Source organism: Penicillium chermesinum (genome assembly GCF_028974085.1).
Source record: "Penicillium chermesinum strain IBT 19713 chromosome Unknown utg000007l:1.0-2695246.0:1.0-2697696.0, whole genome shotgun sequence".
Lineage (NCBI taxonomy): Eukaryota > Fungi > Ascomycota > Eurotiomycetes > Eurotiales > Aspergillaceae > Penicillium > Penicillium chermesinum.
Window position 1 is genome coordinate 630,044 of NW_026695317.1, and position 13,614 is coordinate 643,657.

Genomic DNA, 13,614 nt, shown 5'->3' on the forward strand with positions numbered 1-13,614 from the left:
GACTCCGCAACACATTATCGTCTTGCATGAATCTGATTGCTCCGACGATTCCACCGGTTGCGTCTGGACTTTGATGCGCCCGGATCCACCGGCGTATAGACGGGCGAATAATGACCCAGGCCTCGGCATGTCGCAATTGTGGGTGGTTCCCGATAACCATTCTGATCATGGAGGAGCACGGAGTAGACGAGTATACTCCGTAGCAAGAACCCTGTCAGACCCCAGTAATCAATTCTTGTTGCATGTGAGTGCTAGGATTCTTTCCTGTGCGGCCGGTTCGAACAACTCTTCCAACACCCGAGTATCAGGCCCTACAAGGGTCCCATGGGATAAGAATAACTGTTGCCCCTGAAGGGCTGTGTACTCCGTACAAAGGGGCTGAAAGCGCCATAGACGCAGCTAGAAGCACGAATCAATCAATGAGAAAGGGCAAGCGGGCCTGGTGCATTAGCAGTCAGACCCAAGCTGAAACAGAACCGTGGAATCCAGGGGCGCAGGGGCTGGGCCGCACGTATTTACCAAGATGGGCCGGCTTTTGGAAGCCTGATTGGCAGCTAGTTGTATTTTACGTTCCCATACCGTATTAGGCTGGCGACAGCCTGCACGCTGAGCGGGAGGTACTTGCGGCCGCATACATTTCTGGCGGGGGAGGCAGGTACCGCCGAAGGGTCAGGCCCCCTGACCCTTCGTTGGCAGCGACTTTCTAGGGATGGACACGCTGGCCTCTACTTAAGCACCCTCTCGCCCACCCATTCCGGTACCAAAGATCCCCAAGACCACCTGTCCTCTACCTTCGCTGACTCACACCTGCCTGCTCCGGACTCTTTCGCCGGTGCCTTGTGATGACAGCGTGGCCTCAGAGTGTGCATCCTTAAGGGTCCGCTCCCCACTTCTTTGATCGTCACAAGCACTATAACGAGACCATGACAGCAGATACTATCAACCCACTGGACACCATGCCAGCCTCTCCTGACTCGGAGATTTTGACTGTTTCCCCTGCAGACACGTCTTTCGACTCCCCGGAGCCGGAGCAGCACTCAGATGACAAAAAGCCAGCGAAGAAGAGGAAATCCTGGGGTCAAGAACTTCCAGTACCAAAGACCAACCTACCCCCACGGTACGTGCAGGATGCATAATGCATACATCCACAACCTTCATCTTTCAATACGTAGATCACTCTCTGACATCACTCCTCTTCAGAAAGCGCGCAAAGACCGACGATGAGAAAGAACAACGCCGCATCGAGCGTGTTCTTCGGAATCGCGCCGCTGCTCAGACCTCACGCGAGCGCAAGCGTCTCGAGATGGAGAAGCTGGAGACCGAGAAGATCCGCATGGAAGAGCAGAACCAGTTCCTTCTCCAGCGGTTGACCCAGATGGAGATGGAGAACAACCGCCTGTCCCAACAAGTGGCTCAGTTGTCTGCCGAAGTCCGTGGCTCTCGCAGCAGCACTCCTAAGCCTAAGGCGGGAACCCCCGTCATCGAATCTCCTACCCTCACCCCCACCCTCTTCAAGCAAGAGCGTGATGAGCTCCCCATGGAACGCATTCCGTTCCCCCCCCCCTCCGCCGACTACTCTCCTACCCTCTCGCCCTCAAATCTGGCTGAGGCCTCCGACGTGACACAACATCCTGCAGCGGTGTTGTGTGACCTGCAGTGTCCGTCGCTGGCCTCGAAGGAAATGAAGGCCCTCTCCCTCTCTTCGACCTCGGAGCGGGCGAAGCTCCAGCTGCAACTGACGTTGCCGCTCCTCTTTCTGACGATGACTTCCGCCGCCTTTTCCACGGTGATTCACCCGTTGAATCAAATCCTTCTTTCCCTGAAGATGGGTTTACCTTTGGCGTTCTCGACGGAGGAGATCTATCAGCATTTCCCTTTGATTCTATGGTTGATTTCGACCCCGAGTCTGTCGCTCTCGAAGGCGTCGACCCGGCCGGTCTTCCGGATGAAGCTTCTCACCCGCCTGCTAGCATGCAGCCCAGCCTTGGCGCGTCCACTTCGCGATGCGACGGGCAGAGCATTGCAGCTAGCGGTTAGTGAGCAGTTTTCCCCGCAGACCGAGTCGGCCGATGCCCCGGAGGGCCGACCGCGGTGGGAGTCGTTATTGACCATGGCGTGGGCGATCGATAGTCTCGACCGGTCTCGACGACAACGGCAGGCTTCACAATCCGGCCGGCGACGCAGTAACGGAAAGACATTCCATCGAAGGAGCATTCGGAGTTCTTTGGGTTCAATGTCTACCAAGGGCGAGACGACTTTGGTGTCTCTGCCTCTAGGTAAACAATTATGAGGATGGCTACTAGCGAAATTTTATTGGGCTGTATTACTATTTATTATTGAACATCACTTTGTTGATCCCAAGCCGCAAAATTGAGAGGCTCAAGATTTTTTTTTCACAACCCTTCCTCTCGCATCAATGTTAGCCTTTGTAGTTGTTCTGTACTTGTAATTTGTATCCGAAATAATACATCAGGACGTATTTGTTCAGGACCGCGGATCTGCAACCCGGATGCCTGATGCACTCGCCTTCAGATCATCCCGTCACTAGCCAAAGAGAGGAATCTCATCTGCCTGAATATGCACTAGTGTGATGCTAAAAATGCCATTCTTGAGGCCCTGAATGCGGTCAGTGACGTTTGCCACGCGGTTCCGCCCCTCTCCAGATTCCCTCCACTCCACGATCCCTCCAAACTCATAATCTGGACAACCCTGACCTTTCTCTATCCTCAGTCCTTACATCTCTCTCCTCTCTCTCTCTCTCCTGCGTCATGGTTCGCAAAGATCCGATCTTCGAAGCCCGCACAAATGTCAAGGTAAGCACCCGCCGCGCATGACTCTGCTTCCTCCTCCGGGTGCGCATGCCCCTCGAGAGATCAAGTCCACTGACCATGACTAGCTTCACTCCAACCGCCTCAAAAAGGAGGCCGCGCGCGCTGAGGCCACCTTCAAGTCTGAAAAAGCCAAGGCCGATAAAGCTATGAAGAACCGCGAATTCCAAATCGCCCGCATCCACGCCGCCTCCGCTGTCCGCGAGAAGCGTCGCCAGGTCACCCTCAAATCCGAAGCCGCCCGCGCAGACGTCATAATCAACGAGCTGAAGGCTGCACAGAGCACACGCGATACCTCGCGGACGCTGGCGATGGCTTCGCGAGGTCTAGACGCCGCATCGAAGAGCGTGAACCTGGAGCACCTTGTTTCGCACGCGAATAATTTCCTGGCCCGGTCGGAGGACTTTAAAATCGCCAGTAGTGCTATCGAGGATGTTGCACAGGGAGTGTCAATGCAGGAATACGGAGCGGAGGGCGAGACGGAGGTTGATCGACTGATGGAGCAGTTGGCTGATGACGCCGGCGTTGATATGCGGATGGCGCTCGAGGAGGGTAAGGCACCAGAGCATGAGGTGAAAGAGCAGCAGCCTGTCAAGGCTGATGCGGAAGCTGAGGATGGACTTGGTGCAAGGTTGCGGGCACTACGGGCTGCGAACTAACACGGTTTCAAGGTTGCTTGCATTTGCTTTTTCAAGCATGCTCATTGCCTGTTCTTCTTATCTACAGTTTTTGACATTTATGCCTTTTTCTTTTCGATTCGCTCGCTCCTGCTTTTTCTCTACGTCTTTCAGAGGCGGTATGGACTTGCTCGGACCCCGGCGCATGGCATTTGATTGAGCCTTTCTGCAAAGACTGGAGATTGGGAAACATGTGCGGCTACTGGAGGTGAACCTCAACGATACTCTTTACGACGTTATGCTTTTTTCCCCCTGGACATGCAGTGTGTTCTTGTTTTTGATTCCTTCTGCGAGTGTCTTGCGGCCTCGCCCGGCGGGAGTTACGAATGGCGTCGACCCTTTCCTGTTTTGCCAATGAACAATGAATCCGACATCTTCGATTCTTTAAACTAGGCGGACTCGATACCGAGTGTCACCGCTTCCTGCCAAGGCGCCTAGTGCCGAAAAGCTGTAGTTATATTTGGGCAACCAAGGTTCTGGTCACATCGTGCGTTGCTTAGCGCGTTCGCCCTCGGGGCCACCCAGCAAATTTGCACAGTTAACCCCCTTCCACCATCTCGACCAGGGAATGTCTCCTGCTCTATTTGAACACGCAATGTGATTCTTCACAACCCTACCTGTCAATCTACAAGGTATCAGCCAGATATAAACAGCCTTCGACGTCATCTGACCGAAGCGAAGCGAGTCGGCTCTTTCTGCCCTCCGATAAGGAGCCTAAACCAAAAGACGAGACTAAAACCGACTAAATTGAGCGAGACCCTGACGTGGACCTTTGGAAAATCACCATCGAACCAATCATATCCCCGCAGCTGCCCGTGCGAGCCAATCATCTCAAGCTCCACCAACTCTTAGCCTCATTTAGTTCCTCTGGGCATGGATGGCCACCGACGCGCTATGCCCTAGATTGGATCTGGTGAGGCTCTCAGAGCCCCCCTCCGAAATTAGAGGGCACTAGGATCCTGCCTTTAGCGCGGTCGCAGAGGCGCCTTTTGCCATCCATGCGCAGGTATATAAGCAGCGCCCTCCTGGGTTTTTTCTAATGATCAGACCACCCTAGGGCCGTCCAATATGGCGCCCGTCCACTCGTTTTTTCGACTCTTCACGCTCGTTTTGGCTTTCCCTCTGCTCGCTATTGCCAGTCCCTGGATCATCACGGAGGATTTCCGGGCTGTCACTATCACCTATGGTACTGATGACTACTACTTCGAAGATGAGCCAACAGCCATAACTTCTTTCCAATCAATCTCGCCCACTGTTACATCTGTGCCCGAGGCTCTTTCTACGATCACCTCTGTCGACGAGTACGATTCAGTGACTGTCATCCAACATCTGTATCCCAGCAGTGTGGGTACCGCAGTCGTGGATCCTGATGATGATTATTATGACTCCTATGGCAACGACTACTCCTCAAGTCTTGAACACACCACTGTGTATGTGGTCCCGATCACCCTGACGGCACCATCGGTCTGCAAATCCCAATGGACTACAACTACCGATGCAGTTCTTTACGTGCCGACCGAAGTTGCTGCAGGACTACCGCATACAGCAGTGTCAACCTCGCTCGTAACAGACGACTCCCGACCATTCCAACCAGTGACCTACACTTACGAGTATGTTTCCGTTGCGCCCTCCCAAATCCCTACTGCTTCCATGAGCTCGCTCCGCGAAGATGAGTACTCCTCCATGTACGACATGGGCTACTGTTCGTACGACTATGGCAGTTACTACTGCCAGGAGGGCGACGAGGACTGTGTCGGCAACAATGGCGACGATGGCAGCTCCAGCTCCAGCACCGGTAGCGGTTACAATGGCTACGACGGCTACAACGGCAACGATGATGGCGACTACGGCGACGACTACGACGGGCACAGCTGGTACTTCGACCCGTACTGGATTGGCATCTCCCCGTTCGCCTTAACCATGATCCTCCTCTTCGGCTGGATCGGCGTCTGGCTAATCGCCGGCTTCATCGAGGCATGGCTGCGCTTCCGCCGCCTAATGCTCGGCTGGCAAACCCGCCGCGGACTCCCTGTATGCTGGGCCTTCACAGTCCTCCCGATCTCCCTGCTGCTTCTGTTCTTTTTCAGGAAGGGCTACCGCGCACGCAACCTGGCCGACGCCGCCGTGCTGCGCGAGAAGTGGAGTGATATGGGCTTCGGCACAAAGCTGAAATTGTTCTTTCTCTGGGGATTCCGCTTCAAGTACCCCGATATGCTGGGTACAGAGCCGCCGCTTGTCAAGTCGAGTAAGATGCCCCGAGATGATCCCCATGCGCCCAGGAACGCGCCGAGGAGCGGGTTACTAGCTGCCGCGCAGCCTGCGCCTGAGATGACGGGCGCTGGTCATCAGCGGGGCATGATGGCGGATCCAGAGTTCGGTGAGGCAGGGCCTTCTTTGCGTTCTGGTGCTGTCTCACCTGTTTCTTCCGTTCCTCCTAGCCCTGCCGCTGATGGCGCCCCAGCCTTTGGTCCCGTTGCTGCTTCTGATCCTGCTCACCACGGCACGGCGGCTACGGGATCGGCAACTGTTCGTGGGGATGATGAAATTGGCCGTGCTCAATAGGCTTTTCATGCACTCCTTACATTCTCAAAAGGAAACTATGTAATGTCTAAAGCATAAGTAATGGGTGGAGGTTGTGGTGCTGGTCAGGTATAATTCATCGAGGCTGGCTTGTCTTTGGCTGTTTTGTAACTGAGATCCCTCTAAATAATTCCTCTCTATATGAGAAATACAATTTTGTCCGGTAATAGCCTGCGTCTTTTTAAAGATTAAGATGAAGATATTAGCTCTTTCTCGGGTATCGTACATAGTGGTGTTTCCCTCCACTTAGGTCCAGATATATCTTCTAACCATGCCACAATTTCAAGTGAGAATAGGAAAAATAATCAACCAAGGCCATTTATTTGCAGGCAATATTGAACTCCGAGGATTATGATAAAAGGCTTTGTCGCAAATTTCAAAACTACTGCTCACAAAAAAGAAAGAAATGAGCCGAGAAGGACCCCAAGAAAAAAAAAGATATCTCAGGTTATTTTTTAGGAATAGCCGAACGTGGGGGTCGAACCCACAACCTTGAGATTAAGAGTCTCACGCTCTACCGATTGAGCTAGCCCGGCAGGGCTTGTTGGAGGACGGAAACAATTTGCCCTCATAACCCAGGTTTTGAGCGACCGCTTCCCCAGGACTAACGGCCTCGGTAATGAACTTCCATCACTCATACCCCGTACAATGAGGCGCATCGGCCCACCATCGTCACTGGCAGTGCATCCATGGAGGGCGATCTGGAATCTTCAGGCCAACATGGTAAGCAGCCTGCGTGTCTGAACTGCCGGAGGAGCAAGATACGTTGTAAAAGACCGGAGGGGCATGCTCGCTGTGAGAAGTGCAGGCTTCGCGACGTCGAATGTATTGTCTCGAGTCACAGTTTGGGACGGCAGAAGGGGGTCAAGAAGTGAGTCGCGTATATAAGAAGAAGTATGAGATAGATATTGACGTTTCTTGCAGCAAGCGGAAAGGGTTGGAAAAAGCCATTCATCAGATCGAACAGGCCATCAAGCGGCCCAAACTTGATGATCGGCTTGAGCCAGATGAGGCCCAGAAAGCCATTTTGGAGCTGCAGGGGCTCCTCTCTCGCTTCCAAGGCCAACTTCGAAGCGAGGCAGAAGGCGAATCGGAGGACCTGACCGATGAGAATGGCCGCGTGCGGAAGCTACCGTCTCCCTGTGACCCAGTTGTAGATGAAAGCTTGATGCTGGATGATGCAGAGAATCCTCTTCAGCTGCTTGCCAGGGCATCGGATTTGCAGCTCTCACCGAACGGGGTTGGTCGGGCGCCCAAGACTCCGCAGCTTCCATTCATAGCGCCTTCGACGGCGCCGCAGGAGACGACTTCACCTGTGGACTCAGATGTGAAGTCTTTCTTTGTACCCACTAGGGCAAGTCTCGATATTGGTCCGGAGCTTGATCCTGTAGACTTGGGACTAGTGACTTTTGTCGAAGCGGAGTCTCTATTTTCTTTGTTAGTCATGAGGGCCCCTCACCAACCTGGTTGAAGAAGTAGAAAATACTAACTGCTCTCAGCTTCTACCATAATCTCGCACATACGAGATGGGGTCTGGATCCCTTGGTGCATACAGCGGTATTTGTGCGGTCCCAGTCGGCCTTCTTGTTTACGTCTATTCTGGGAGCAGCGGCGTTATTCATGCCTTCTGCCGCAGCTTTGTCGAAGAGACTACTCCGACACAGCAAATGGCTCGCGAAAAAGGTGGTGACACACCGATTCCGATCTGTCGAGATAGTCCTCGCATTCATAGTGAATGTACCCTGGATGGCGCCAGGAGAGAGACTGGGCGATGACGATACTTGCTCGTATATTGCGATGGCCCTTACCGTGGCTTTAGATCTGTCACTTAACAAGATCGTGACTCCATCGTCCAGTTACAATCAAGACCTCCTCGGCCGCCTGGCGCGTGCTGACTGTATCGATGCTAAGAGGGCTATGTACATGGATGGATTTGATGACGTTGACCCTAATTCGGAACGGGGTCGTCGACTACTACGTCGGAGAGAACGTAGCTGGATTGCGCTATTCGTCGTTGAGAGGGGGTAATTTATTATCTGATATGCCACAAAAGTGTCTGAGAGCTGACTTCGCGATAGTGTCTGTCTCGCGCATGGACGAAGCTACACTGTGCCCTTGACGGCATTGATTGAGCATTGCGATACATGGCACCAATCAGACATTGCCGACCAGCGGGATGGACAAATGAACTCAATGGCTGTTCTGAGAAGAGATCTTGTACGTTCCAAGCCCGTTTTCCCAGAAGTAACACTAACAGAAGTAGGATGATTTGTTCAGACGAGTCAAGTCCAGCTGCGACAGCTACCGGGTTATAGACCCCGGGTCTCAAGCAGCCCAATCGTACGTGCGAAGGGAGATACTCAAAGAAGGAAATCAAAACTGACACCGTCGCAGCATAAAGTCTACAATAGAGAGCTTTTACGAGCAATGGTATGCAACCTGGGGTTTAGCTATCAGCGAAGGAGGAAGTATATCAACCCCCTCAAGATCTAGTGAACCTAATAGACTTACATATTCGCAGCACGATCTCTCCCTCCATACGTGGAAATCCTGGTAACACATACCCAGCTTTCTACCTACGGTGGAGTCATCAACCACCCTACTGCACCCTTAGAAGTTAAGCGCTTTTTCCGGGCAGCCGGTCTCTCGGCAGCACTGAATGTACTCCGTGCGGCTATACAAGGCGAAGGACGACTCAAGTCTATGCCCAATAATACCGTCATCATGATATCCTACGCCGCATGCTCTGCACTTAGTCTCAGCATTACCCCCGGCGACGGTAAATCAAGCCTCGCGCCCAGCGTGCGGGCTCTAATCGAAGAGACAGCCGCGGTTTTAGAGCGGATCGGAGCAACTCCAAGCCACAGAAAAGGTGCCTCTGTACTATATGGGAGATTTCTCCGCGAAATCGTCCGCCGCAGCCCTGCAATACCAACAGCGCCACAGACCTCGCACGTGGATAGCTCAGATTTGTTGGTTCCGGTTGCTCCTTTTGGTGAGCAGGGACACGCTTCAACGGTCACACAACCTGCCATGCACCAAATGGATCTGTGGACTGAACCATTGCAGTTCTCGGCGATGTCAGATGACCAGATTGTTGACGCTGTGAATCGGGCTGGGAGCATGTTTGGGGCCTCAATTCCAGATGTGCCTGTAGACGATATGCTGAGCTGGGATTGGTTTGATTTTGCGAGCACCGAGTTCGGATTCTAGTCATGCGTCTGGTCCTCGTGCTTATGTTGCCTTACGGCCAGATTATTCTTTTTTTCCCACTGGAAGGAAAAAACCGAGCGCATCTTGCCAGTCCATTCAAAAGGACAATGAACCAGAAGGCGATAATATTAAATGTTATTTTCCATACCCCCTATTCCTTTACTGCTCATCATCTACGTTTGATGGAGTTCAGTTGTAATTATTCTTGTCGATCATGACAAGGCATAAGGGTGTTTTACCGTCATGAGACCACCAAATTTAGCCCTGGGTCATTTCGACGTCTTCGTCAGCAGCAGCTGATGGCTGGTCAGCCGCAGGATTCGGTGTTCCTGCCGTTCCCACACTCATCGTATCTTCGATATGAATTCCAACGTCAAGGTCTCCAGTCGCAGCTGGTGTAGCCTGGTTGCTATTGGCCGCGGAATCGTATACTGCTGTCACGCCTAGGTCGGTCGACTTCGGGGTCTGAGCCGAATTTACCGAGTCAAGTGCAGCAACACCGCCTCTAAGAGCCTCAGGATTAGCACCATCTAGTCCTTCAGTGCTATCGTTGCCAATGACGTCCCCGTCGGAGTTGCCCCAGGTGAACATAGCCTCGATCTCGTCCACAATATCAGCAACCACGTCCTCCACGATCTGGTCGTTGAATCGCTCTCCAATGGCTCGGACTGGCTCGCCAGATTCAGTTCGTTCCGGTGGCCCGACCCACCAAGGGCCGTCAAAGCGGCATTCAACAGCACCGCCACCGTAACAGCTCACGGCTGGATAGTAGCCAATCATTCCATCATCAGCGTTCTCCCGAACTCCAATTCCTTGGTTGTTGGTGCCACTAGAGAGACGGCTTGCTGGTGGAAGGAATGCATAAAGGTCTCTGAAAGGTGTGCCCATTTGAACCCCGTTCTTAAAAATGGTTATGCTAGAACCAGGCAGGGTCCGCAGAGAAGCATCCTCGCTGTTAAATGGTGATGGATGGCCGAAAGTTGGAGTTTCCTTCAGATTGAAGGCATAATCGCGGAGGTACTTTGTCGGGAAAATATGAGACTGTTGCCAATAGAACCCGCCGATTTTGCCTTGGAAGGGGGTTCGATCTCGAATAATATTGGCAGCGACGGGCGGTTGAGGCTGAACACTTAAACCATCGCCATCCACGGCAGGATCATAAGTGCCTTCAACGATTTTTTTGTGAAGGGTGAGAGAAGGAAGAGAGATGAGCATGCCGATAACGTCGCCCTCGTTAATGGCTTCTCCTTCGGGGAAGAATGGCTCACACCGCATGCGATTGACAACCTCTCCATTCACATCTCGAATCCCATATCCATAGCAATCCACACCAACGTTGACGTCCAGATCAGCTTCGCGTCGAGCAAAACCAAGTCGGACATGGCCTCGTTTCCCAGAATTGGCCGCATGCGGAGAATCGCTGTTCACCACACCACTGATAACCCGCGCTTCATAGTAATAAGAACCTTCGCGTGCACACACGTTTGCTCGCGCCGTGTGCCATGCATCACTAGTCGTCACCGCCAAGGCGTCCTCTGAAAAGAAGATAGCTGGGGGCGAATCCTCGAAGCTGAAACGCGCGTGGTAGGGTGAAATATCGGTCTGGCGGTATTTGATATGTGGAAACTCTTGGTCGGCAATCGCATAAGTATAGCGATAGCCACCCTTGTTGGTGAGCTTGTCCACAACCTCGTAAAAGTCCCAGGTCTGTCCAAGCACATTTGAGGACCTTCTTGTTACCTGGTTGAGCTGTCGCGGCGGCGGAGGAAATCGATCAGAAAGACGAGGTTCACGGAGGATCTTCGGTCGGGACATGTGCAAATCAGAGCTACTGATGGCAGTGTTGACGGCTGTTGCTCGTTTCTTCGGGGAGGAGCGCCTTCTGCATCCAGCCCTTTGGCCTCTCGTTTCTTGCGACTGTCCTTCTTGGCTCTTTTAGCGCGTCCATTATCACCTTGGACTGACGCATTGCTTGCAGGGGCAGGAGACGATCGAGCGTTCAATTCGGAAAAACTGCCATTCAAGAGGGGGCCATTGCCCGGAGGTATGATCGGAGAGTTGATGTTGGAGGACGGGGCAGGCGAGCCCGCCGGTTGGGTAGTTGCCATGTTCAATCAACGCGTAAATCTCGAGAACAAAGCGTTGCAGGAATGGCACAACGCTAGCCTGAGACTGAGTACAGCCCGCCGGTCTTGGGATGCATGCGCTATCGCTTGACCTGAACTCGAGCCCAATAATGAAGCAGGGCGCTTGACGAGGGAAGGTGACCTGTTTTGTAAAACCGCCTATGCTCAAAAAGCGATCAGTATGGCTTCCAAGTACGTAGTTGAGCAGAAATGATCCAAAGCGGACACTGACAGCAGGTATTGAGTCTTCGAGTCGTTCTGGAGGAACGCGCAGTGATTACGAAAGCGCCGCATCACGCGGCAAAAAAAGCATTGCAAAAAGGCGGTGGGCCAGTATCTTGAGGCGGTCAGCTTGCTATCTACACCGCTGGGCAGAAAAAAAAACTGATTAGATCACATGACCCAAAATTTACACACATTTTGGGTTCCGGGAGTATTCGTTCCCTCCACTTGAAGATCTTCAAGCCCCATCTTTCTCGAAATTCGACCTTTTCTAGGTCCAGGTACATGAGTAATGCCTAAGGCTAATAGTTCTCGAGCTGCGGCTTCTGCCCGCAGGCATAACCCTTTGGCAGACGACATTACATCTGCGGGGCACTTGCGGACTCAAAGTAGCAAAAAAAGCAAGCGCCAATCCGAAGATGGAGACGGAAGTGGTGGAAATGGCCAGCGCTATGTGGATGCGAAGATGACGCGCAAGATTTTGCAAATTGGACAAGAACTCGCAGACGAAGATGCTGCTGAACAAAAACTGGCGATGGGCGGGGAGGCCAAGCCCAATGCGGCCTTTGACTTCGACACACGATTTGACGAAGAGCCCTTATCGGACGATGAGAAGTTTGAAAATGACAACTGGGAGGATGAGGAGGAAGAGGTAGAGGAAGTGGTAAGAGCTAATATGTCTATTTCACGCTCTACGTATTCTAATCATCCCATAGGAGATTGACCCCAATGATTTGGATATGTTCAACAAATTTATGCCAGGCCACGAAGAAGACCCAATATTCCACCCGAGGGACCCAAATTCTGCCGGCCAAACAACAAACCTTGCCGATTTGATCCTGGAGAAGATTGCAGAGCACGAGGCGAAGGAATCTGGAGAGACTGGTGGAAAGTTTGTGCAAGGTGGCGGTGCTCCTGAAGATGCTGTTCAGATCCCCGCCAAAGCTATCGAAGTATATGAAAAGTATGTTTCGAGAAGTTCGATTGCCTCATTTGTGCCTAACTAACAGCAATTATAGGGTTGGCATGATCTTGTCTCGCTACAAGTCCGGTCCTCTTCCGAAGCCTTTCAAAATCCTTCCCACTGTGCCCAATTGGCAAACTCTTCTCTACATTACCAACCCGGAGAGATGGTCCGCAAATGCAGTATATGCAGCAACTCGAATTTTCATTTCATCCAAGCCCGCCGTGGCTCAAGAATTCATTTCAACAGTCCTGCTCGAGCGTGTCCGCGAAGAGATCCACGAGACGAAGAAGCTTAATGTGCACGTCTACAATGCATTGCGAAAGGCCCTTTACAAGCCCGCTTGTTTCTTCAAGGGCCTTCTTTTCCCGCTTGTGTCTAGCGGGACCTGCTCTCTGCGGGAAGCCCACATTGTCTCTTCAGTGATCGGCCGTGTGTCTATCCCAGTCTTGCACTCTGCTGCTGCGTTGCTGCGTATGTGTGACTTGGCAGCCGAGCAGTCTCTTCGTTCGCTCGAGAGCACCGGAGCGGTAAACACATTCATCCGAGTCTTCCTCGAGAAGAAGTACGCACTTCCATACAAGGTCATCGATGCTTTGGTTTTCCATTTCCTGCGCTTTCGTGCTGTTGATGGCTCGGAGGACACCATGATGGGAGATGGAAACTCCAAGGGCTACAAATTACCAGTCTTATGGCACCAGTCTCTGTTGGTGTTTGCCCAGCGATACCGCAACGACATCACCGAGGATCAGCGTGAGGCTTTGCTGGACCTTCTGCTTGTTCGGGGGCACAAGGATATTGGACCCGAGGTCCGACGAGAACTTCTTGCTGGTCGTGGCCGTGGAGTGGTGGTTCCTGATCCTGAAGCCCAGAATGCTCTTGATGCGGGCGATGACACGATGGATGTGACGATGTAAATGCTTTGCTGATTGAATCTCTTGTCTCTTTTTGTCATCAAAATCTTCTGCATATAATTTCCACGACCTCGGCATGATCACTTTTGA

At 52.5% G+C, this 13,614-nt stretch overlaps 6 protein-coding genes across 6 annotated transcripts; 5 read left to right on the forward strand and 1 right to left on the reverse strand.

Annotated features, from left to right (window-relative positions):
* Positions 1 to 923: 923 nt before the first annotated feature.
* On the forward strand, positions 924 to 2,290 carry hacA (transcription factor HAC1; the record flags this gene model as incomplete). The annotated part of the gene is made up of 2 exons (XM_058478253.1): positions 924 to 1,117; positions 1,201 to 2,290. 2 exons carry the CDS (start codon positions 924 to 926, stop codon positions 2,288 to 2,290), a joined length of 1,284 nt encoding a protein of 427 aa, XP_058326583.1.
* A 478-nt stretch (positions 2,291 to 2,768) lies between these two features.
* Positions 2,769 to 3,487, forward strand: N7468_008958 (putative SNF7 family protein Fti1/Did2; the record flags this gene model as incomplete). The annotated part of the gene is made up of 2 exons (XM_058478254.1): positions 2,769 to 2,813; positions 2,897 to 3,487. The coding sequence occupies 2 exons, from the start codon at positions 2,769 to 2,771 to the stop codon at positions 3,485 to 3,487; spliced, it is 636 nt and encodes a 211-aa protein (XP_058326584.1).
* Positions 3,488 to 4,573: 1,086 nt separating this feature from the next.
* Positions 4,574 to 6,067, forward strand: N7468_008959 (uncharacterized protein; the record flags this gene model as incomplete). Its single annotated transcript, XM_058478255.1, has 1 exon — positions 4,574 to 6,067. The coding sequence occupies one exon, from the start codon at positions 4,574 to 4,576 to the stop codon at positions 6,065 to 6,067; it is 1,494 nt and encodes a 497-aa protein (XP_058326585.1).
* A 707-nt stretch (positions 6,068 to 6,774) lies between these two features.
* N7468_008960 (uncharacterized protein) lies at positions 6,775 to 9,298 on the forward strand (the record flags this gene model as incomplete). The annotated part of the gene is made up of 7 exons (XM_058478256.1): positions 6,775 to 6,956; positions 7,010 to 7,522; positions 7,585 to 8,109; positions 8,164 to 8,302; positions 8,349 to 8,425; positions 8,480 to 8,553; positions 8,607 to 9,298. The coding sequence occupies 7 exons, from the start codon at positions 6,775 to 6,777 to the stop codon at positions 9,296 to 9,298; spliced, it is 2,202 nt and encodes a 733-aa protein (XP_058326586.1).
* A 258-nt stretch (positions 9,299 to 9,556) lies between these two features.
* On the reverse strand, positions 9,557 to 11,406 carry N7468_008961 (SPRY domain-containing protein; the record flags this gene model as incomplete). Its single annotated transcript, XM_058478257.1, has 2 exons — positions 9,557 to 11,047; positions 11,131 to 11,406. 2 exons carry the CDS (start codon positions 11,404 to 11,406, stop codon positions 9,557 to 9,559), a joined length of 1,767 nt encoding a protein of 588 aa, XP_058326587.1.
* Positions 11,407 to 11,938: 532 nt separating this feature from the next.
* N7468_008962 (snoRNA-binding rRNA-processing protein ENP1) lies at positions 11,939 to 13,527 on the forward strand (the record flags this gene model as incomplete). Its single annotated transcript, XM_058478258.1, has 3 exons — positions 11,939 to 12,310; positions 12,363 to 12,610; positions 12,666 to 13,527. 3 exons carry the CDS (start codon positions 11,939 to 11,941, stop codon positions 13,525 to 13,527), a joined length of 1,482 nt encoding a protein of 493 aa, XP_058326588.1.
* Positions 13,528 to 13,614: the final 87 nt, after the last annotated feature.